This window comes from Leucopleurus acutus (assembly GCF_964270905.1).
Source record: "Leucopleurus acutus genome assembly, chromosome: 17".
Taxonomy (NCBI): domain Eukaryota; kingdom Metazoa; phylum Chordata; class Mammalia; order Artiodactyla; family Delphinidae; genus Leucopleurus; species Leucopleurus acutus.
The window spans coordinates 15446390-15471838 of NC_139159.1; the positions used below are offsets into that span (position 1 = coordinate 15446390).

At 40.9% G+C, this 25449-nt stretch overlaps 1 protein-coding gene across 1 annotated transcript in view; it reads right to left on the bottom strand.

Annotated features, from left to right (window-relative positions):
• LACTB2 (lactamase beta 2) overlaps positions 1-24890 on the bottom strand; it is a 34390-nt gene extending 9500 nt beyond the window's left edge. Inside the window, exons 1-4 of the mRNA XM_082858350.1 lie at positions 24703-24890; positions 18413-18576; positions 13098-13224; positions 1741-1919 (exon numbers count right to left, since the gene is read on the bottom strand). Of these exons, the coding sequence (XP_082714476.1) occupies positions 1741-1919; positions 13098-13224; positions 18413-18576; positions 24703-24824 (592 nt within the window). The 5' untranslated portion in view covers positions 24825-24890. The remainder of the gene's footprint in view (positions 1-1740; positions 1920-13097; positions 13225-18412; positions 18577-24702) is intronic.
• Between the last annotated feature and the right edge of the window lie 559 nt (positions 24891-25449).

Here is a 25449-nt window from a genome sequence, read left to right on the forward strand (position 1 = left end):
AAAATTACATATAATGCCAAAAAACATTAGAGAATTATATCAAAATCTACATAAGATATTATTGTGTTCATTAAAAGTTAGAAAATAAAAATTTAACAATAAAAATAGTAACCACAACAGTATCAATAGGTAATATTTAGAGTGTTCATTATTTGCCAGACATTACTCTAAATGCTTAATATACATCATCCTTACAAGAATCCCATGAAGTAGGTACTGATACTTTAATTATTCTCTTTGTACAGCAGAAACTGAGGCATAGGGAGGGTCAATAATCTGCCTACAGTTACACAGCTAAGAAGGGGTGGAGCTGGGATTCTGATTCAGGAGCTTCTAACCACTCTGTGCTCTTAACCACTATGCTTATCAAAGATTGAAAAGGGGAATGTAAAAGGTAGCTTCATGTAAGTGACCAAGAGCTATTAAAAATTCACAAGAACCACAGGAGAACTGTAAGAATCTTATGTATAGGCTAGCAATTCAGAAATGTTGATAACCCGGATAAAGTTATATTGGAATTTACTCACTCTTTAAGACAGTGAAAATGAATATATTACACAGATCTGCAAGAGGGCTGAGAACAAAATACCAGAAGCAGACAAACCTGTTAGGTAAAGAGCATGGGCTTTAGGATACCGACTATCATTTACTAGCTGTGTGGCTGGGATAGTCTATGAATCTCCGAGTTTATTTCTTCAGCTACCTGCTTCTCTGGGTTTTTGTGAGGACAGCCCTGTGAAGGTCCCTGCACAGTACCTGGCGGGTAGGGTAGCAGGCTTTAATATATGGTAGCTATGGCTACAGACCGTCATTGACATATGAGGTCCTGCTGTGCCAATAAGCCAGTTCACTGGATTTACTAAAGCCAACACTCCAAGAACCTGCACCGGGCAGGCTCTCATTAGCTTTGCTCCAATGTGGGTGCATCAAATGTCTACTGTCTTCTCTTTCAAAGTAGCTGTCATCCTCCACTCCTTTTATGTCACAATATTAATCCAAATGCCCAGCCTCACTGTATGTTTCCTAACCCCTCAGCAGTGGGAACTCATGAGAGAATATGAAGGTACTGAAGACACTGTATTTACAGATCTTTCCATGGCCCTTTGGTTAGGAACAAGTTGGAAGGACTTAAAAAAGTAAGTAATCAAGTCTCTTTTTCCTTCTGGGGGCCTTTGTTGGGTACTGTATCTTTCTTAGCTTTCAGGAAGGAGGAGAGATTCGTATTGTAAAGCAGGGCAGTGATAGCTAATATACTAACAACAGGTTTCTTTTTCTGGAGAAAGGAAATAAATACACAATTTTACAGTTGATATAGAAGCTACTGATATTTCCATATAGTGAGTTAAAAAACTAAAGCTCAGACATCAAATGTTACCCAAGGTTGGTTACATGGCTAAAATGTAGTCCACAACAGAAATCAAGTTAACAAAACTGAAGATAGCTTACGGAATGAAAAAAATTTTCTTGTTCCAGTAAGTTTATTTCATTTGTTTAACAGTTCTATTAACAGCTGTGCAGATGTTAAAAAATAACCCTCATATATTTAAAAAAAGTTATTAATACAACTCTCGGTCTTTTAAATTGTATTGCTAGACAAGACTTAGGGGTGTAATTTAGAAAGAAGCAATTTATATGTATCTCTTCAAGGCTGAAACCACAAAGAACACGCACAGACAAACCAAAATGAATCTTCCTCATCATCTGACACAAATGGTTTGCTAGATTAATAATATTACCCACCTGGATATATAACTTTAGCTTTGATTTTTAATAACTCTTTTAGGGAGCGCATATAATCATAGAGGTCTTCAAATACGGTTGTTCCTTCCCCTAGGATGCAATCTCCAGAAAAGAGAGCATTTTCCTCTTCTAAAAGTAGGGTCATATGATCATCAGTGTGGCCAGGTGTGTATATAACTCTGGTTGAAAGAAGAAAGAGGAAATAGTAACAGTTATGAACTCTTCGGCTTAGAAGAAATTTTGAGAAGTAAATTATTTTCTGTCTTTATCTCTGGACAAGACATGAATAAATGATGTCAGTAAGTTTTTTAAATAGCTCCTTTTTCTCTTGTGGCCCACTGCAAATTATCATCAGAAAATTCTCTCCTTTAGCTAAATCAAATTTCTCACTCTGAAGTGCAAATTTAATAGTTTTGCCCAGGGATCAAATCTGGGCCCCCTACACTGGGAGCACAGAGTCTTACCCACTGGACCACCATTCATCTGTCAATAGACACTGAGGTTGTTTCCATGTCTTGGCTATTATAAATAGTACTGTGATGAACACGGGGTACAGATATCCCTTCAACATAATGATTTCGTTTCCTTTGGATATGTACCCTGAAGTGGAGTTGCTGGATCATATGCTTTTAAGGATATATATTTTTGGATTCTTTGCATATTTATATCTTAAAAACAAAACTGTCATGTTGCTTTAATACCTGATTTTTGAATTTTTTGCTTACTATACTGTATTTTCCTACATCATTAAATCTTTTTCTAAAACATGATTTTTAATGCTTACATAGTATTTCACTATATGTGTGAATCACAATTCATTTAGTTTCCTATTGTGGGCAGTTTTCCTCCAACAGTAACACTGAATGAGCATCCTTAAAAATGGTGCTTTTGTTATTTTTTGATTTGGTCTCAGAGTTTTTTTTTTAACAGAATAGTTTTCCTATTTACATTGCCCTTCTCTCCTCCTTCCCCCATAATGAATATGTCTTACTCACTTCAGTCATTAACTTTCAAGATTTCTGGTTTTTCGACTTCCTTGCTGTCACTTTAGGTTATATGGACTGCATTTTCTTTCATCTTTTTTTTTTCCTAGTGATTTGTAAGCTACATACACTTAAGTAGATGTAAGAAAACTGGGCAAATTAACTTCTCTTAATGTCAGTTTTTCATTGAAATGTGAATAGCATGTGTCTTAAAGGACTGCTGGGAGATTCAAGATGAGCATTTAAGAGCTTAGCATAGTATACGGCACAAAGTTACATGCTTAATAAATGGTAAATATTTTATTTTAGTAGTGGTAATCTAAAAGTTTAAAAGAAACATTATATTTTCTTTCTTGTTAAAAATTTTAAGAACAAAGCAGGGGCTTCCCTGGGGGCACAGTGGTTAAGAATCCACCTGCCAATGCACGGGACATGGGTTTGAGCCCTGGTCCGGGAAGATCCCACATGCTGCGGAGCAACTAAGCCCGTGCACCACAACTACTGAGCCTGTACTCTAGAGCCCGCGAGCCACAACAACTGAAGCCTGTGCGCCTAGAGCCCGTGCTCCGCAACAAGAGAAGCCACCGCAATGAGAAGCCCGCGCACCGCAACGAAGAGTAGCCACGGCTCGCCACAACTAGAGAAAGCCTGTGCACAGCAATGAAGACCCAATGCAGCCAAAAATAAATAAATGAAATAAATTTATATATAAAAAAAGAACAAAGCAGTTTTCATTGATTTCACCCTATATAAGATAAAAAACTTAACATACTTTTATTTCCTTTGTCCTCTTCTCCAACTGTTTTTGTTGATAAATAAAACTATGATAATACTTTTAAAGCATGACAAATATTTTTATTTCAATAATTCCTATTTATATTTACATGAAGTTTTTTTTTTGCTCTTTTTCCTTCGCCCACGCCGTGCAGCATGTGGGATCTTACTCCCCCAAGCAGGGATCGAACCTGTGCCGCTGCAGTGGAAGCCCAGAGTCTTAACTACTGGACTGCCAGGAAATTTCCTACATGAAGGTTTATGACTATACCAATAATAAGCCAGATAAAGAACTAAGTCTAGGGGGCTTCCCTGGTGGCGCAGTGGTTAAGAATCTGCCTGCCAATGCAGGGGACACGGGTTCAAGCCTTGGTCTGGGAAGATCCCACATGCCACGGAGCAACTAAGCCCATGTGCCACAACTACTGAGCCCGTGTGCCACAACTACCGAAGCCCTCGTGCCTAGAGCCCGTACTCTGAAACAAGAGAAGCCACCGCAATGACGAGTCGACGCACCGCAACGAGGAGTAGCCCCTGCTCTCCGCAACTAGAGAAAGCCGGCGCGCAGCAACGAGGACCCAACACAGCCAAAAAACAAACAAACAAACAAAACAAAACTAAGTCTAAGTAATTTGTTCTGCAGAGCTCTTGATTTCTCAGCCACATACAGACAACCCTCTGTACTGGTCATTTTTTTCTGTTATTACTCCTATACTTTGAATTTTACTTCTATTATGGCAGTTTTCACATTGTTTTCTTGTTTGTTTACCATTCTACCTCATAAGGCTATGAACTCCTAAAAGGCAGGACTCCTGTCATATTCTCATCTTTATATTCCCAGTGCTTAGTACTTAGTGGTAGCTAATATTAATATATTGCTTTCCACGTGCCAAGCATTGACTTCAGGGATTTACAGGCATTACACACTTAATCCTTCTCCTAGTATGGGGTGGGTAGCATTAATCTCTCCATTTCACATTCTTTTTACATTCTAGATAATTGAATCACAGGAGATAGCAATAAATGTCTGATGGAATAAGGTTTAAATTATATTTTATTTAGCTTGAGAGGTTAATTATCCTTCTCTTTGCCTATTCTAAATAGTATTGGATTTTTATGTGCTTGGAATACTTTAAATAAATTTTCTCAATGATGGGTTTTTTGGGGGGAAGACAGGGCAAATATAATTGCATGTTTGGATTTACTATTTAGGAATTGAAAGTGTGTTTCTGGTTAAAGATTGGATTGCACACCTGCATCTTTTGTTTCCTCCTAAAACATCAATAAAATTACCATAAAGGGATATTTGAAAAATGGCATAAATCCACAGGGGTGAGGAGAATGGACCATATCAATAAAATTTTAGAAGCTAGAAAGAAGACAGGTGAGTGAGAAGTGACTTATCAGACATGAAAATACTGAAGTCTACACTGGCAGTGGTGAAAGCTGAGACCCAACCAGATTTACACTGCAGAATTCTCCAGTCTCAGGACGTGCGGCACCAGGAAAGCAGAAGCAGAGGGTGAAGTGGGGAGCGGAGGCCAAACAAGGATTTGCTGAGCGTGTATGTAACAAACATTCAGATCTTCAGATTCTCTTCCCGTTTTGAGCAGTTTGACAAGCACCCCAACCCCGCTAAGGGAAAAAACGGGAGATTTAATTTTTGAAGAGGGTAAAACACAGGCACAGATAGAGGTAGTGACATAATCCTGAAAACAGGAAGACTGTGTGAATATATGCACTTCCCCAAGCCTTCTTTCCACACTCAGCTCCTGTAATGCTGGCAGCCAGGCCTTTATCCAACATGAAGCTTAGAAGAGTCTCTTCTGGGAATTTTACCAGCTCAGGAATAAAGACTCTAAGATTCCAATGATGGAGGTTCCCCAACTAAACAATTCATCCAGATGACCCTGCAGTGAGGCTCACAACCTACAGGGCTCCCAATAGCTCTGAGGTCTCCCTTAGAAGACATCAGTAAATACCACATCACTATGCATCTGAAGAAAGCCTTTCACACTGAGGAGAGAAAATAAAAACCAACTAGTTTGTAGGCCACACATTATGAAGAAGGAAATTTCCAAACCCTCCCACAAACCTCCCCTCGATAGCCCCAAGAAAAACTGCCCCACAAAAAACTGCAATGTCCTCAGAGAGATAAGAAGTTGCAACTATGGAACAAGAAAGGATATGAAAGGAGCCTTTAGGGGCAAAAAGAGCTCCTGAAAGTTAAAAATGTGAGAAGAGGAATGAAAAAAATAGGATTAAGAGATAAAGTTGATAAAAACCTCCCAGAAAGTACAGCAAACAGGCAAAAAGATAGAAAATAGGAGAAAAAAAAGTTAAAGGACGAGTCTAAGAGTTCTAACAGAATAATAGGGGTTTTAGTAAATGAAACAGAACAAAACTGGTGAGAGAAGATATCAACGAGCAACTGTATTTTTCTGCCCAACAAAGCCATACCATCAAAGGTAATTCTGTGTGCCTCTCTTCCTCAAGACCTTGAGAAGCCTACCTAATGATCCAACTGTATTTTCAAGTTTGGTTTTTATTTAAAAAAATTAAAAAAAATTTTTTTGGCTGTGCCATGTGGCATGTGGGATCCTAGTTCCCCGACCAGGGATTGAACCTGCGTCGCCTGCACTGGCAGTGAAGAGTGTTAACCACTGGACCGCCAGGGAAGTCCCTCAGATTTGGTTTTTAGATTCTGGAAGTCATAATGATAAGTAAACCTTTAACAAAGTAAGTTAGGTTACATAAATTTTTAAAGCCTACTCTTGTATTAAAAAGAGAATTCATAAAAAGTACACAAAGAAGCTTAAATTATATGCATTAAGCTTAACTCACAGGACCATATTACTAGTAAGTGACAATAAAGCGTCACTAAAAAGATGTGTAATTATCATTAGCAACTAAAGGCTCAGTATTTTCACGGGCTAACTCTAACAAACATTTAAAAGTCAGATAATTTCACTACAATCTATCCCAGAGCATAGAAAAAGAAGGAAAATTTATGACTCCCAAACCTGATAAAGGCTGCACAAAAAAACTACCACCCAATCTCACTAATGAATATTGTTATAAAAATATTAACTAAAATATTAACAAATAGAATTCAAAAGCAAATTTAAAAATAACATCATGACCAAATAAAGTTTATTCAAAAAATGCAAGGGTGTTTCAATATTATAAGATCCCTGAAAATAACAATAAAGCTATGGAGAAAGCTGGTAAGATCATCTTCCTAGACATTGCAAAGACATATGACAAAATTCAACTCTGAAATAACAGCATGTAAGAAAACTGAGGGCTTCCCTGGTGGTGCAGTGGTTAAGAATCCGCCTGCCAATGCAGGGGACACGGGTTTGAGCCCTGGTCCGGGAAGATCCCACATGCCGCAGATCAACTAAGCCCGTGCGCTACAACTAGTGAGCCCACATGCCACAACTACTGAAGCCCAAGCGCCCAGAGCCTGTGCTCCGCAGCAAGAGAAGCCACCGCGATGAGGAGCCCACATACCACAACGAAGAGTAGCCCCCACTTGCCGCAACTAGAGAAAAGCCTGTGCGCAGCAATGAAGACCCAACACAGCCAGAAATAAAATAAAAAAAAAATCTATTAAAAAAATTGAAATGACTATAACTTAGAAGAGTTTCTCCTTTGCCAAAAAAAATCACATCCTTTAATATTAAATATTGACATGTAAAGTCTTTAAAAAATCTGCTAAAAATGTAACAGATATAAGGTACAAAAACATGAGACACTAGTGTAATGGGAGCAATTATTTTTGAAAGGCATTAAGAACTGACATTAAGAACTATTATGCTTTTGTGGTTTCTAAGTGTATGCTTTATATATTGCAAACAATTACGATTTTATAGTTGCTCCAAGGGCAAATATTAAAGAGATGTTAGAAATCATCTCTTGTCTGATTTAACCTGCTGCAACCTGTTAATGAAAGTATTTGAGGTTATACGAAAATGATTCCAGGAAGTATATTTCCAGCAACTATAAAAATATGTGAAGACAATCTACAGAATGGGAAAAATTTCTGCAAACCATGTCTCTGATAAGGAGTTAAGATCCAAAATATATAAAGAACTCATACAACTCAATAGCAAAAAAACCCCCCAATTTAAAAAATGACCAAAGACCTGAACATTTTTCCGATGAAGATACATGAAAGACCAACAGGGACATGAAAAGATGCTCAAGGTTACTAGCCACCAGGCAAATGCAAATTACTGGGTTGGGCAAAAAGTTTGTTAGTTTTTTCCATAAGATAGCACTTGTTGTCTTTAACTTCATTCAAAACAGTTTTGTTAGATTGTATTGTGATAGCTGTCATATCAGCGTGCATTAAGAAAAAACTTATCAAAATTGAATTTTTGTGTAGCCATTTTATTATTGAAGATGGAAGAAAAAAAGCAACACTTTCGGCATATTACACTTTACCATTTCAAGAAAGGTAAAAATGCAACTGAAATGCAAATAAAGATTTGTGCAGTGTATGGAGAAGGTGCCGTGACTGATCGAATGTGTCAAAAGTGGCTTGCGAAGTTTCGTGCTGGAGATTTCTCACTGGACGATGCTCCACAGTCGGGTAGACCAGTTGAAGTTGATAGCGATCAAATAGAGACATTAATTGAGAATAATCAACATTATACCACGTGGAAGATAGCCGACATACTCAAAATATCCAAATCAATCACTGAAAATCATTTGCACCAGCTTGGTTATGTTCATCGCTTTGATGTTTGGGTTCCACATACATGAAGCGAAAAAAATTTCTTGACCGTATTTCTGCACACGATTCTCTACTGAAACGTAACGAAAACGTTCTGTTTTTAAAACAAATTGTGATGGGCAATGAAAAGCGGATACTGTACAATAATGTGGAATGGAAGAGACTGTGGGGCAAGTGAAATTAACCACCACGAATCACACCAAAGGCAGGTCTTCATCCAAAGAAGGTGATGTTGTGTATGTGGTGGAATTGGCAAGGAGTCCTCTGTTATGAGCTCCTTCTGGAAAACCAAACGATTAATTCCAACAAGTACTGCTCCCAATTAGACCAACTGAAAGCAGCACTCGATAAAAAGCATCCGGAATTAGTCAAGAGAAAACGCATAATCTTCCATCAGGATGACACAAGACTGCATGTTTCTTTGATGACCAGGCAAAAACTGTTACAGATTGGCTGGGAAGTTCTGATTCATCTGCTGTATTCACCAGACATTGCACCTTCAGATTTCCATTTATTTCAGTCTTTAAAAACTCTCTTAATGGAAAAAATTTCAATTCCCTGGAAGACTATAAACGGCACCTGGTACAGTTCTTTGCTCAAAAAAATAAAAAGTTTTGGGAAGATGGAATTATGAAGTTGCCTGAAAAGTGGCAGAAGGTAGTGGAACAAAATGGTGGATATGTTGTTCAATAAAGTTCTTGGTGAGGGGAGAAGGAACTGGAGGAAAGTACTCAAAAGGTACAAATTTCCAATTATAATGTAAGTACCAGGCATATAATGTACAACATGATGACTATAATTAACACTGCTGTACGATACGTAAAAAAGTTAAGAGAATAAATCCTGAGTTCTCATCACAAGGAGAAAATTTTTCTTTTCTTCTTCTTTCTTTTTATTGTATCTATATGATATGACAGATATTAGCTGAATCATATTACACGTAAATCAAACCATCATGGAAAAAAATATGTAGGTGTGGGTGTGTATCCTATCTTATAGCCAATCCTATGAAAAATCAGACATAGAATGCATTTATGGGCAGAACCCAATCTTTTTTTTTTTTTATATAATCTACAAAAACTCATTTGGAGAACCATTCTTTTTCAGGGTCTGCAAATTGCCTTATCTGTCAATGTGCCTGCAACGCCTCCTTTATTATTCCCCTCCCACTCTCCATGCCAGAGCTCAGTTATGGCTTTCTTTGATATTTTCCAGGCTGAAGGCAATTAAGATTTCTTAAATCAGGGGATCAGAAATTCCAATTCTTCAGTCACCTGCGTGGCTAATGCTTTAACTTGCATAAAAACTGTGTTAAAATTCTCTTCACATAGGCAGGAGGGGAAAAGGAAATGACATCAGAGGTGCTTTAAGAAAGATCCGAGGAACTGCAGCGGTGGCCTTCCCATGCATCAGGTAGAGCACTGATCTAGTTCTGCCACTTCTGTGACAGACAGACTTTGTAACGATGGCTGTCTTAGAAAATGTAGAGCAGTCAACAAAAGCTGTTGGACTGATTTTTCTCTGAGAAATTAAACTTAGTTCACTAGAAAATTCCTGAAAGTTACATCCAGAATCAAATCCTTACTCAAAAACCTTGGTAACTTTCTACTATTTACTAAAGGGTTCTTGGTGGACATTATCTCTCTGTTGTATTTTTTGTTTTCCAAAACTGGCAAGCAGAAAAGATCAACTGGTCATCAAATACTTGGAGACTCAGTAAATTTTAACCTTCTTCTTATAGAACTTTTGCTTAACAATGAGTCTTCTTGTTAATATTTAAAATAATTGGGTTTTACTGACTTGATAAAAATGGAAATTGGAAGCCACGGTCATCAGTAAATTAAATATTTTATTCAGATTTTAGCGTAATTAGAATTCATGTTTTGGGGCTCCCCTGGTGGTGCAGTGGTTGAGAGTCCGCCTGCCGATGCAGGGGACGCGGGTTTGTGCCCTGGTCTGGGGGGAACCCACATGCCGTGGAGCGGCTGGGCCCGTGAGCCATGGCCGCTGAGCCTGTGCGTCTGGAGCCTGTGCTCCGCAACGGGAGAGGCCACAACAGTGAGAGGCCCGGGTACCGCCAAAAAAAAAAAAAAAGAATTCATATTCTGGGAAAATATTTACAAAGTCTTCTTAAAAAACTGAGTTTACTTTTTTGATTCTCTGTATTAGTTTTCCTCCCAAATCTTAAAGTAGATAGGTTCTCATACTTTATCTTAATCAGAAGGCAGTAAAACAAAACTTAAATAGAATTCAGATAATATGAAGCTCCTTGGCATCAATTCGCTCCATGAATCTGAGACAGTATTCCACTGAGAGGGCGTGGTGACGGGAAGCAAGATGTGGGAGGCTTTGGGGCACTGATACTGTTTTCTACATTTTTTTTAGGTTAAACAAATCTTTTTTTTCTTTAATTGAGGTAACATTGATTTATAACATTACATACGTTTCGTGTGTACAACATTATATTTGTACTTCAATATACCCTACAATATGCTCCCCACCACCAATTTATTTTCCATCATCACGGTACGGTTGATCGCCTTTGCCCATTTCACGCCCCCACCTCCCCTCTGGTAGCCACTACTCTGTTCTCTGCATCTACACCATATTGTTGTTTCTTGACCTGCGTGCTGCTCATAGGGTTTGTTCAGTTTGTAACAACTCACCGTTGCACACGGATGATAGGTACGCTTTTCTGTTTGAATACTCTAATAAAAAGCTTAAAGTATGTGGTCTGTTCATGGCAGATGGGTGGCAGTAACTTCCAAGCACTGAATATTCTTAATCTGCAATTAGGTATAGATCTAATATCCATAATTCTGTGATAACTGATAAACCAGTACTGTGATACCCACGCCTTTGAGACAGAAGACTCAAGGAACCACCTACTGTCTCGACCCCTTTCATTTTCACTAGGTCTGGTGTGTGATGGGCGAAATTCTGTATTGTCCGAGAATACCAAATACTTTTTGAAGTAGCAGCTATATGATGTTTGTTTTCCTTTGGTACCATGAGCAAATTATACGAGATACTATCATATTTTCAACAAGAGCATTTAAAGAACATTCCCAGAAATCAGTTGGTTTATAAATTAAATTCTGTCAATCACTGCATACTGAAGAAAAGGGAACGCTGGTTTGAAAGGTGGCATGGATACCCATGACTTCATTTTCTCTTCCTCATTCTTCTGTTCATTTACTCGCCTCTTTGGAGCTAGTAAATTTACTATGTGTAGGATAAGTGCCCATTACCTCCTAAGTGCCAGGGACTGAGGATCTAAAGATGAATCTGGGACCTGCCTGTGTCAGAGTGGCTAGCTTGTCATCAAACCTATTCCCCCTTTTTCCTGGGCACGAAGTTAAGCTCTATTTCCCTGTCTCTGCACAGTCAGGAGTGGCGCATGACTGAATTTATAGCCAATGCAAGAGATGGCCGGGTCTGTGAAAACCTTCCAGGTAAGATCCCTTTCATGCTCTTTCTCCACCCGCTGGGTTGATGGAGGTGAGCACGGCGACCTCGGAAGCCAAGGAGTGAGGTTAATGGAATCATAAGACGCACGGAGCCTGAAACCTCACTTACAGGAGGGTCACTCATTAGTCAGCACCCCGTTTTGGACTTTATGTGACTGAGAAGTAAACTTCTTTCATGTTTGAGCCATTATGCATTTCTGGGTTGGTTGACCATAGCGACTAGAATTAACTAATATTGTGAAGCTAAGGAGTTGATTACCTTTTCAGGTACTTACATACAAAAAAAAACTTACAATACAATTTAATACAAAATAATAAAGGTTATAGGAAAGTTAGTGGAGGGAATAGTGAATTATGCCTGGAAAGGGTTCTTGAAGTAACATGTGGATTAGGTCTGAAGCATGAATAGATAAGAGTCTGTCAGGGAGACGGGTTGTGGGGAAGGGGCAATGCCTAGTACAGGGGAAGGCACGAGCAAAGGCACGGCCGCACAGAGCGTCCTTGCTAACTATGCCTGTGAGGGGAGTGATGGGAGCGAAGACCAGAGAAGTCTGGGGCCAGACTGTGACACGGTCAGGAGAACAAACATTACCTTGTGTGCAGTGAGGGCTGTTCCAGGTTTCAACTGAGACGGGGAATGAAGGTCAGATTGGAAAGGGGGGAGCCTGCAGACAGGAAGACTGAGCAAGAAGAAGTGGTCGTGGACATGGAGAAAGAGAGGCGCCATTGCCAAATATTTCTGAGGTTAAGAACTAACCTGATTAGATGGGGAGGGCCGCGGGGAGGGATGCAGGGGAGTACGCGGGTGAAGACGAGTCAGCTTCTATCTTAGAAGGAAAAAAAAATCTTAAGTACCGAGAGAGTAGATGTTCTGAAGTCAAAACACAAGTACAGATTGTGGGGGAGAGAGAACCAGAATTAGTTCAGCTTCATAGTTGACGAGTTTGAAACACCCTTTTGAATCCCTCAGATAGGTCACGGGGGATTATGGGTCTGGCCGGCAACGTGTTTACTTTAGGGATGGGTCACCTTTTGGGAGTGAGAGCACGAGAGAACCCTGAATTTAACTGATGGGTAGAAATCCCTAAATCACCCTAGCAGGAAATGCTAATCTATTTTTTTTAATTTAAATTTTATTTATTAAAAGAAGGTAATCAACTAATTCAAACAAATAATTTTAAAAAGGCAGATGGAGTGAAAACTTCTCTTTTCCCGTTTCTCAAGCAACCCAATTTCTCTTCCCAGAGAAACCAACGTTAGCAGATCTTCTGGATCTGCTGAGGTATTTTCACTCAGATAAGCAAATATGTCTGGTCTTTTTACAACACATATACACAGACCCCTCCTCCCAGCCCCGCCTTCCCTGTCTCAAGGACGTTCACGTACCTTAGCGTGGCGCCTTCAGTCTTAATCACATCTCCATCTTTCACATAAACATACTGCTGCTCTCCATCTCCTACAGTTTCTTTTCTCTCGGGATTCCGTGGGAGTTTTTTAATGCAGTATGTACTGTCTAGTCACAAAATACGTAAAATATATTAAGTCACACTTTAAATGATAATTTAGCCTTTTAAGAGATCAACTTCCATACGGCGAAATACGGCGAACACTTGAGATTGGCTGCAAAAAATCTTAACGGTAAGAGGCAACAGAAAATGGGATGAATTGTAGCAGCATATCTCTGGGATGGTAACTATTTCCTCCACCTTAACAAAAGAGTTTTTTATTCTCTCATGTCCTTCCAGGTTTACATAAAAGCCTTTGTTTTTCTGTAGTTTTTTCGGTACGCGGGCCTCTCACTGCCCATTGCAGAGCAACAGGCTCCAGACGCGCAGGCCCAGCAGCCATGGCTCACGGGCCCAGCCGCTCCGCAGCATGTGGGATCCTCCTGGACTGGGGCACGAACCCGTGTCCCCTGCGTAGGCAGGCGGACTCCCAACCACTGCGCCACCAGGGAAGCCCGTCACTCCTCTTTTATATAAAAATTTGGAAGTAGCACTTCACAGTCTCAGCTAGGTTTGAGATCAAGATGGGTGTTGAATACTGTATAGCACTGGGAACTTTACTCAATACTCTGTAATAACCTATACAGGAAAAGAATCTGAAAAAGAACAGATACACGTATATCTATAAGTGAATTACTTTGCTGTACACCTGAAACTAATACAACATTGTAAATCAACTAGACTCCAGTAAAAAATACAGATTAAAAAAAAAAAAAAAGATGGGTGTTGAAGAGGCAGTAATACCAAAACTGGGAACTTTTCCCTATCTAGGTGCCTAACACAGAATAAAAGAGATTATGGCATCACGGCAGTACTTACTAATAAAAGGATAATAGTATAAAGTTCTTTCTGTGAAAGCTGAAAGGAAGTCCCAAACCCGGGGCTAAGATATGAAACCATTAAAATAAATGTAACCCATAGTACCCTCACTGACACAAAGAAAATCAATGACTTAACCAATCAATAGCTGAGTGGCAATCATCTAACCAGTATACTATGTACAGTGAATACAAGGACCATGACACCAAAATGCTTAAAAACTGTCATAGTTGGGGGAAATAAAACACAAACAGGCAATAATTAGAGAACTATACTCAGTCCCACTTAAGGGATACTAAATGGACAATTCAGCTAATAAAAGCAGCAGGTGTTTAGAGAAAGGAGAAACAATTAGAAAGATGGCAAAGGGTTCAGAGAAAGACCTGTAGGTAAGGGAAACAGCGTTAGTAAAGGCACAGAAAGGAGGATGAACGTGGCATATGTGCCAAACAATGCTACCAACTTGCCTAAAGCAAAACCCCTGGCTGGAAAGAGTGGGACAGTAAGGTGAGCTCAGATCATGGAGGGCCTTAAAGTGCCTTTCAGAGAACACGGGGATTTAAACTTTACAGTATGTGGCTACCATACACTCTTTAGTAAGAAACTGAAATAGTGTTAATAGGTGGATTAGTATGGCAGCTGTAGGTGGGGAGACTGGAGAGGGGGAGATCAGAAAGACCAGGACGGGGTGACTGCAATAACCGTGCTGGAAGGTAATGAGCATTAGGGCTACAGTGGTGTCAATGGAAATGCGGAGGGAGAAAAACACATGCAAAGGAAAACTGACAAGGCATAGAAATCTGGCTAGTAGGAAGGATAAAGGATAGAAATATCGCAAAAATAATAAAAATAAAACAACAGCAACTAGACCTTCCCTCTCCAGCGCCAAATTCCATTGCTTTGTATCTTGAGAGGCTGAAGCAAAAAGTACTATGCTATTCTGGGAGCTGACGTTACACAGTAAGGCTGTCTTCCATTCAGAGCGAGATAGCAAGGTGTTTTTGTTTGTTTTTATTTGTGATCTGCATACTTTTGTTTTTCAGTAAAGAAGTGGAGATACTACATCTCTAGTTGTGAGGCAGATGATCCTTCCAAAAAACTCACAACTACCTCAAAATTACAAAACAAATGTCACACTATAAAATAACTCCGTGCCAGTTTTTAAAATTATGTGCCAATTTGAAAACACATATCTTATTCACAATAGCAATCTACACAGGCAAGATGGAGAAGGGCATGCTGAAATCAATCATATGATAGTAATTATTATTTCAAAAGCTTATTGAGATGTAATTCGCATACTATAAAATTCACCCTTTTGAAATGTACAATTCACTGTTGTTGTTGGTTTTTTTTTTTTTAGCGTATTCAAAGAATTGTACAACCATAACCACTATAAAATTTTAGAACATTCCAAAACCCTTTACCCAATGGTACTCACTCCCTATTCCCTCCTTCACCCAGCCCTTGGCAACCACTTATCTACTTTCTGTCTCTATCATGTAATTATTTTAACAGGAGGAAACCCTCAGTCATTTGTTAAGGTTTATGGATTATAATATCATTGCCAATGCTAATTATTTAAGCTGATACAAACATGTGATATTGCTCATGTATAATACTTTCTAACATTCTAATTGAATAGCAAGAAGCAAACATTTGACTCCTAGGACTCGGATGTTAAATACATGGCAAAGGCCCAACTTCAGCTGCAAAATAATAATAATTAGATAACAAAATATATTTTACAAGATTTACCCCAAACCAAGCAAAACAAAAAACTTGAGCACCCTGGGGCTATACAGTTCTCATGTCTGGTAAAATTCTGGCTCCCTGTAAGCCACTAGGAGTTCCCAAATCACACACTGATCATATTTTAAATTTTTGCAGGCAGATTACTTCAGAGTTACCGTAACTTCCCATAGAAATCTTATAAATGGCATTCATAATTTTGGTGTGGCCTGTAAAAACACAGGAAGTGGGCTTCCCTCGTGGCACAGTGGTTGAGGGTCCGCCTGCCAATGCAGGGGACGCAGGTTTGAGCCCCGGTCCGGGAAGATCCCACATGCCGCGGAGCGGCTGGGCCCGTGAGCCATGGCCACTGAGCCTGCGCGTCCGGAGCCTGTGCTCCGCAACGGGAGAGGCCACAACAGTGAGAGGCCCGTGTACCGCAAAAAACAAAACAAAACACAGGAAGTTAGCATTGTAAAGTACTTGAAAAATTCTGCCATACTAATAGTTAAACAAAATTATAAAAAATTTAAACTATTAAAATATGGAATAAAAAGAAAGTATAAAGCAAAATGGAACAAGAATGCTAGTGATTAAGGATTTAGAGAACGAAGAAATACATGGGACTTTTGGGGAGAGATCCTGAAAGGTACACCCGAACAATTTCAGTGCTGAGGACTGCATGTAGCTGGTCTAGCTTCAATAAAGTTCAGAACGAAACACAACAAGCCACTTCTCAAGCGAGTATTAAAGTTTTCATGGCTATAAAGCAGTGTCAAATTTCTTTTTGATTTTCTTTAAATCAACATAATAGGTAATCTATCACATAAATATTCATTATTTGTAGGGAACCCCAAACTATTTTAATCTTTAATTTAAAGGAAGTGGGTCAGATGTCCAGTAACAGGTGAATGGATACACAAATGGTGGTATATTCCTACCGTGGATTACTACTTGGCAATAAGAAAGGAACAAACTACTGATGCATGAAACGGATGAATCTCAAAAACAAGATGCTAATGTGCAAGAAGCCAAAGAGTGATGTCGTATCCTTCCATTCTAGAAAACTTTAGAACACAGGCAAAACTAATCTATGGTGATATAAAGCAGATGAGTGGTTGCTGGAGCTGGAGGGGGAATCACTGCAGAGTGGCATGAGGGGACCTCTCTTTGGGGTAGTGGGAGCGTTCTTTATCTTGATTGGAGTGGTCACATAGGTGTTTGCCAAACTATACATTTTATGGGTACATTTTATGTATGTAAATTCAAGCTCAATAAAGCTGATTTATGAAGGAGAGAAAGGGGGTCATAAACATTTCAATTTTTCAAGCTGACCTGCATGCTAAAAGAGCTGCCCAAAGCTAATTACGGATCCTCAGCATAGTTTTTTAATGCACAAAATTTAATGATGGACAAGAGAAAGAAAGGTGAGGACAGGTCAGACTAAGACAGAGTGACTTCCTACGGAGGGCAGTCCCTTCGGATTGGAAGAAAGGAGGTTAGAGGGTAAGAGACTGAGGGGAGACAGGTCTTTACAATGGGCCGCCTGGTGATATTGGGAGCTGTGCCTGAGAATATCTTGGTGTCCCAATTATAGTCTCAAGGCCTAAAAAGATAATTACAAACATTAAAAAATACTAGTCGAATGTCTACATGCATCCCTTTTGTGAATGAACGTTCTTGACCTCCTTGTCTTTCCTGTGCCTTGGACACACACAAAGTCCCACTCCAGTGTCTCTGCCCTGGCAATGCCCTCTGCTGGGTGTGCCCTCCTCTCAGACACTGTACAGCTCACCCCCTCTCCCTCCACCCCAGACACCACTGCTACCACCCTCCTCCGCTTTACTTTCTCCCTCCTTGCCTTCATGTAGCTTCATTTTTCTTCACAGCACCTGTCACCACCTGACCTAAGATTCATTTACCATTTACCTTCCCAACTAGAACGAAGCTCCATGAAGGCGGCCTTTGTTTTGCTCACTGCTAGGTCCCGTGTGCCAAGAACGGCACCTGCATTTAGCAGTGCCTCCAGTATTCACTAAAGGAAAGAATGGATGGATGGATGGATGGATGGATGAACGAATGGATGAATGTATGTATGTATGGATGAATCTATGTGTGTGACGGTGGGATGAGGGAGTAAGGGAGATGATAAGGTGTCAGTACTGAATAGGTTTCAGGGACAGAGAATTATCAATACAATGATCTTTCCCCAGTATTTCAGTTTATTGTGGTAATTGCCTTATGTTATGGAAGACGTGAGGTCACATTTAGAATGTGGACAAGAACATACCGCCTCACAGTACTCAGGCCAAACGTTCAGCACAGTGCCTGGCACACAGTAAGTGCTCAACAGTAGTTAGTTATTAACTCTGAAATAGTAATTGTCATGCAAACTAAATTAAAAGTGATCTTCATCACTGGGCAAAGGGGAAAAATAAGAGGGCAAAGAGATCTGAAATAGAAAATAGGACCTTTCCTTGCCTCCTCTGTTAAAACCGGGGATAGTGTTCAAGTTACAGTAATTTCTGTAAAATATGTAAATAAGCTAGTAAATGGTTTACTAGCTTAGTTAGCTCTGTTAACCGAAGTAAATTATTCCGAAGACACAGTTTTCTTCAATGAGCTTAATGAATGTTTTCTGTTTACCATTATGGATGTTTTTACAAATATCTCCTATGCCTCCGGTATGATCACGGTGCCAATGGGTCACTATGATTTCCTGGATGGCTGTGTTAAATTCTGTCAGAGCCTGCTTTAAACAGATGATATATTCTGGGATTGCTGGTTCTCCAGTGTCAATGAGGATTCTCCTGAAAATTAAACGGAAAATAATCATACAGTCGGAACACAGAGTTTGTATCAGCATGTTTCTCACACAGATAATTTACATTACATTTAAGAAACTGCACAAATTGCCTTGCTTCCAACGTGCTTGAAAAGCAGCTGCATGTTATTTCAGCTTAACTATAATCATCTCACCTTCAGAAAGTTCTCTGAAAAAAACTTATGTGAGTCTGAACAAGGAATAATAGCAATGGTATTCAACACTTACATAGCACTTAAAAGAAATAAGGCACTGTTCCAAGGACCTGACATATTTTAACAATTGTATTTCTCGTAACACCGCTTTGAAGTAGGCATTTCATTATTATATCCAGAAATTAAGTAACTTGCCCAAGGTTACTCTGCAAAGATAGGGCAGAAGCAGCATTTGCACCCAGGTATTCTGGCGCCAGAAGAGGCGCTTTTATCCACGCTGCCTTTGAGATCTTTTACAACATCCTCAAATATCTCGGAGATATGAAAGAATCTGATTCGATGGTATCCCTAAGGAAACCCAGTCTTCTGCACTATACACAAAACCGATCCCCAAAGGTTTACACGGGCTGCCTTACGTGAAAGTGCAGGCAGCAGGGAAGTTTCGGGGAGTGTCTGAGCTGCTTCCTTTCTCTACTCAGACCACCTCATTAGTTATCTTTTTCTGCTTGTGGTTCTGAACCCACCTCCTACTTTGTTTGCCCTTTCTCACTATTTTATGGGATGATGGTCTTTCTCTCTGAAGTTTTCTGGAAAAAATCAGGGTGACATTTTCCTCCTCCAGAACCAATTCACTGACTTCTTAAATTCACGCTGTTTCACAGGAATCCCTCCCGAATTCAGGCTGGGGGAGAGATGATTCATCTTGATGCAAAGTTTCAGTCATTCTATTTGTGTATTAATTCATCAATAACTGTTTATGAATGATCTGCTATGTGCCATGCCTTTCTTGCAAGACAAAAACCCATCTTGCCCTGGAGAAACAACCTGACTTTGTATGTTAATGATGACATCTGTAACAGCAATTTTAGTACATGAACGATGTCGTTGACTACAGCAATTTTAGTCATCTGACTCTGGTGGATGAATATTTAGGTAGCACAGGACTGAGGGTAGAGGGGACAAGAAAGGGAATAAAGTTTTGGATAGAGAGATTAGTCATAAACTCGGGAAGGAAACGTGGCTTTAGGGGGACTCGGTTTCACAGTCACTTGTCCATTCAAGACACACTGTGGGTCTCTGGAGGAAGTGGACTACATGGGAAGTGCCTAGAATCATTCTTCATGTGGCGTAAGTACAACCTCAGCTGTAAACTGGAAAAAAAGGTTGTTCCCTCCTTAACAAACAGCAAGTCTATCAATGATGTCTGTGAAGAATTAGTGCAGAGGATCAGACACTGTCATCTCTAGGTGGGCTGTGTCCTTCACAGCCCAGACAATACTCTATCTTAGGATGTCATTTTGCAAATGTGAGTTATGCTAATCCAGGGGACAAGAGAAGAGTGCAGAAGAACCTGTACAGGTCTGTGACCAATTTATTCACCAGAGCACAGGGCCTGGCATGCAGTAACAATCTGCTACGTGAACGGAGAAAAAAATTCTTCAACTAACGGGAGTTAGTGTCATCAACTTCCTCAATTAGGTATTTTCTATCAACATTGAGATAGCTATTAAATGGTCTCTGCCAATTTGCTGTCCCTCTTACAAAATCATTAAGTACTTTCTGAGCACCTACTATAAACCCAGTATTGTCTGGATGTTATAAGGGAGGAAAAAGTGAGTAAAGTAATAGCAGACGTGCTTTCCCCGTTCTAGAATTTAAGTCCTTTAGGTATGAATTTTCACTTAAATTTCACTGAATCCTCATAACATCCGTCTGAGGTGGGCACGATACAACTCTCACTGTATAGATAAGGAATCTGACGCTTAGTGAATCAACTGTCTTGTCCACAGCCATGAGCCAGGTACTGGGACCTGATAATCAGAGCCCAGCGTCTTAACCCCAACTAGTCCACTAGACTGCCTTTTCCTATTAAGAAGAAATAGTATACTCACCTTCAAGGTATTTACAATTTTAATAGTAAAGATTAAAACTCCATCTTTTAGAGGTTCTAGGCAGAGGAGGAATGTGGAAATACTCTTTGGAAGACCTAGCTATTATTGGTCCATTCAAATGTTTACTGAATACCTCTGTACTAGGCATCACAGTAAGTCTGAGTGCTTTAGGGAAATTCATTTGGCGTCTATGGGCTGATCAGAAAGAGGAAGGAAGACTGGTTAAAACTGCAGTTATCCAGCAGTAATAGAATCCTAACAGAGCAAATGAAGGGAAAAAGAGAATGCTCATTCATTCAGCAAATATTTACTGTACTATGTACAAGGCTCTGTGCTAGGTGCCAGAGATACAGTAATAAATAAGCCTTCATTGAATTTATATGCTAGTGGGGAGTGGAGTTGGGGAAATACATTAAGCTTCTTCCTACACACAAAAAATCATTTTATTATTGACATAAGGGCCATGACAAGTATGGAATGTTAAGGCAGTGTACTACATTAACCTATCACAGTGTAAGGCATCAGGGAAGGCTTTATTGAGGAAATGTTATTTTAACAGAGCTCTAAAGGATAAGTGAGGTTGGCTGGGTGAAGAGAAGGATAAATGGGAGACAGAGAGGAAAGTAGGCATGAAAGCTCTGAGGCGGAGTGGATAGAGCCCATGTGGCCGGGATGGGAGAGAAGCTTGACTCAGGGTGATGACAGGTTGGAGATCAGAATATCACAAGGCCTTCTAGTTTCCATTTTCCAAAAAATCCAACTCTGTTATGTTGGTGAATCACAAAGTTTTAAATGCAGCCAGACACATCTCTTCTGTGACTTCTGATGTCAACTGAATTGCCACACCCTTACGAAACCTCTCCACGGCGACTAGATTAAAATCTTTAATTATACGGTTCCAGAACTCTAGACTGACTCTTCATCAGCCTCGTTAAATGGTAAATTATATATCCATTTTGGGGGCTATATGTTTTTTGGGGTTTTTTTTTGGCCACACTGAGGCTAGTGGGATCTTAGTTCCCCAAGCGGGGATTGAACCCAGACCCTCGGGAGAGCACGAAGTCCTAACCACTGGACCACCAGGGAATTCCCTGGGGGCTATTTGATTTATGGTACCTACAATTCTCCAAGCCAAGTGAAAGCAAACCTATTGTTATGTGTATATTTTTTCTACCAAGTCCATAGGAGACTCCTAGTATATTGCCTGAGACACAGTAGGCACTTAGAAATGTTTCTACTATGAATGAAGGTTTTCTTTTTTATCAAATAACATTTAAAAGAGTCTGTAAGAAATAGTATGTCTCCCAAAACTTTAAAAAAATACCAGAGGTGTTTTATTAAAGGGCAACTTAATCAAGACCAAGTTGTATTACTACTTTACAAACAGACCTCATTTTAAGCATACGGCAAGGAAAAAAGTTTCACGTTTCACCTACGTATAATAATGTCCCTTGAAATGTCACTTTGAAGCTCCTCCCATCAAGGATGGCAGTCTGTTTCCGCATCCTTTGAGTATGGACTTACACTGGGTTTTCCTACTGAAAACAGAGTGACATGAAAGTGATGGCTTGCCATTCGTAAGCCTCAGCCTCCAGGTCTTTCAGCGCTTCCTCTCACTCCACTGGAACCCTGAAACTAGCCAGTGAATAAGCTAGGCTACCCTGCTGCAGGATAAGAGACCAGAACACAAAAAACAAGAACCCCACAATACTCCTTTGGCTATGTGGGGGAGAATGGGTTGAACAGGGACAAAAGTAGATGCAGAGAAGCCTATTTTAAAAGTGTAAGCAAGAGTTGTACTGGCTTGGACTGGGTGACAGCAGTGAAAATGCTGAGATCTTCTTAATGGCTTGGATACGTGTGTGCAGGAAGCAAAGAAAAATGTCAAGGAGGGTACGTAAGTATTTGCCTTGATCAAATGTGGGGATGGTTCTCTTTACCAAGATTGGATGACTGGAAGAAGACCAGTAGGAAACAATGAGTTTCAAGTGGCTGTAAGGCTCCAACTAGAGATTTAAGAAACCAGTTGGCTATCGTAGTCTGATGATGAAGCGTGGATTTGTCTATACTGGAGCTATAAATTTGGGAGTTACTAATGAATAAAACAGGTGAAGCTAAGGAAGTAGACAAGATCCCCTAGGTAAAGAACATAGCAATGGGTACAGAAGAAAGAGTAGGATTGCCTTGTGAAGGGCTCATACGCTTAAAATACTTGGTGAAGAGGATGATTCTAGAAAGGAAATTGTATAAGAGTAGCTAGAGAGGTGAGAGGAAACCAGGAGAATGCGGTGTTAAGCAAATCAAGGAGGGAGTGGTCAATAGCATCAAAAGATACTGAAGTTCAAGTAAGATGGGAATGGAAAAATGCCATTGGGTTTAGTGATACAGGAGGCACCTGTGATCTTAGTGGAACAGATGGATACCATTATCAGAACCACTTACTTGGACCCAACTAATATTCATTCCTAGCCACCTAACATCTACTTTATACAGCAGAGCAGCAGCATCTGTACATCAACTTATTCTAGTTCAACTACATGGGTTCACCATCACCTCTCTCTCATCTATGAGTGATTCCACTGGCCGTTCCACTCCCTAAGCTTATGTGGGTAGAAGTCTAAGCAGTATAAGATGGAAGGCCATGAATCTGCTCTTCCCTCAATCAGTTTCAGGTTCCTCATGTCTTTTAGCACCAGCACCTTGCCACGCAGAGTGTGATTCTAGTGTTTAAAGACACAGTATGGATTTTTCATACAACACGGCCCCTAAACCTAAGCCAACTTCTTCATCTGGTTTTCAAACAGAACCAGCCATCTGTTTCACCGCTGGAAGAAAAGCAGGCTGTGTTGAACTTACAGAGAGTACACTGATCTCCAACATAGTGTTTTCCTGAGAGACTTTCTAGGATAATTTTGACTATATGCAATTTTCATGTTAGGTACTGTCTTTTAGAGCTCGTTTAAGATGACACACTGAAAAGTGAAGAGCATATCTATGTACTTCCTAGGGTGAGGGAGTCTCAGCTAACCCAGACTGTACGCCAGATATCAGGTATTTTTGCTGCTTAATTTTCTGTTCTCCTCGATTCCGGAAGCAGCTCAAAGCTCTGACCCTGCCTTGTTTACCCTGGACTCAACTTGTTGCTTTCTGCTTGATGTGCAGTACTTCCACACCCTCCATCCTGTTGCTTCTAAAATTGTGATTTACTGGAAAAAGGCAAATACAGTGGATACTTCAAATGAAAGCCCAATAAACTATACTTATTAAACTGTTTCTAGTAATCAACTATATTTTACTAATTGTAACACGTCCGGGCTGAACAATTAAATTCTGGGCTCAAGCGGAACTATATCTTATTTTCATTTTCTATTATCTAGAGTATACTAAAGACTAAGTACCATACAAAAATTGCTCAATGCACTTATTGTGCAGTAAATCACATGTTCCCATGTCTGCATAATTCCACTAAAATAGAATGCATCTGAACAAGAGAAAAATCTTAGAAATACAGACAGGCTATTCCCTCCGCAGAGTAATTTACATAAGGCCACACAACAGCAACAAAAACAAAGTTAGCTTCTCTTTCCCAAGAGCTAGGGGACTCTTCAACAGACTCGAGCAATTTGAAGCACGAAAATCCTGCCCTCTGCTGCCGAGTTAAGAAAAAGGCCTCAGCACAACGAATCGCTTTGGCGAAGCGAAGTTAAACTCCGGGCCAAACACCAGTGAAAGTCAGGTGTGGAAAGTAAACGCTGTCCTGGATTAACTCCAAGCGATTTCTAGTTTCTCAACAGCTTAAACACGCTCATCCTGGCATTTAATATCATGCAAAGTAAATTAGGTCTCAAAACCACGAAGTGGTTTTTTTCATTAGCCAGCTGTAAGCTAGAGAGTTGACCACCCAGGGTGGTCGTGATCTGGGGGTGGTCCCGCCCGCTTGGGGCGGGACGCCGTGGTGCCGACTGCGGGCGCACAGCCCCCGCGGCGAGCAGCCATCGCAGCCCCAGCTCCGTGCGTCCCGCGGGTCGGTGTGTAGGATGCGGGGTTGGGGGGGGAAACGTTTACCTGGGGCCCGTCCCCACCAGGTAGGTGTTGGTGCCCTGCAAGGTCATGGGGCCCGGGTTACAGCCCAGGACGCGAATCACCCGACTGGACAGCCGTTCCACGCGCTGCAGGGCGGCTGCCATCTCCCCGTCTGCCGCTCGCCCGCGCTGAACTAGAAGAGCCGCCGGAGCGCGGAACAAGCAACCAGGCCGTTGGCGGGGGTGGGTGGTGGGTGGAGGGCCAGCTGTCACGTGACGCCGCGCGTGCGGAGCGGGGTGTGGCTCGGCTACTGGGCCAGGGGCAGAGGTCACGTGAGGCGCAGGGGGAAATCAGCCGCTGTGCCGCGGGCGGGGCCCGCGAGCACGTGACGACGCGCGAGCGGCGCGGGAAGGGAGGGGAGTCGGTTGCTGCGCGAGGGGCGGGGCCAGCGGCCACGTGACTCTGCCCAGGTTTCGCGGGCGGCAGCGCGAGGGAGTTCGTGGGCGTGTGGTGTGAGGCGCCCCGAGGCTAGGCTGTGTTCCCGGCCTGTGGGCGCTGCCGCCTGTCGTAGAAAGCGGTGCCTTCGCAGTAGTTTGTGTCCAGGCAGGCGAGTTCATTCAAGTGCACGAGAGACCTTTTAACCGGGGAAGTTTTGTGATGGAGCGAGGGGTTTGGGGTTAGTTACTGAGGACGAAATCCCGGGAAGGATCGCTCGTCGGGTTCTCAGGCGAGGGTGAGGGGTGTGTGTGTGTGTGTGTGTCGTGTGTGTGTTGTGTGTGTCCTGTGTGT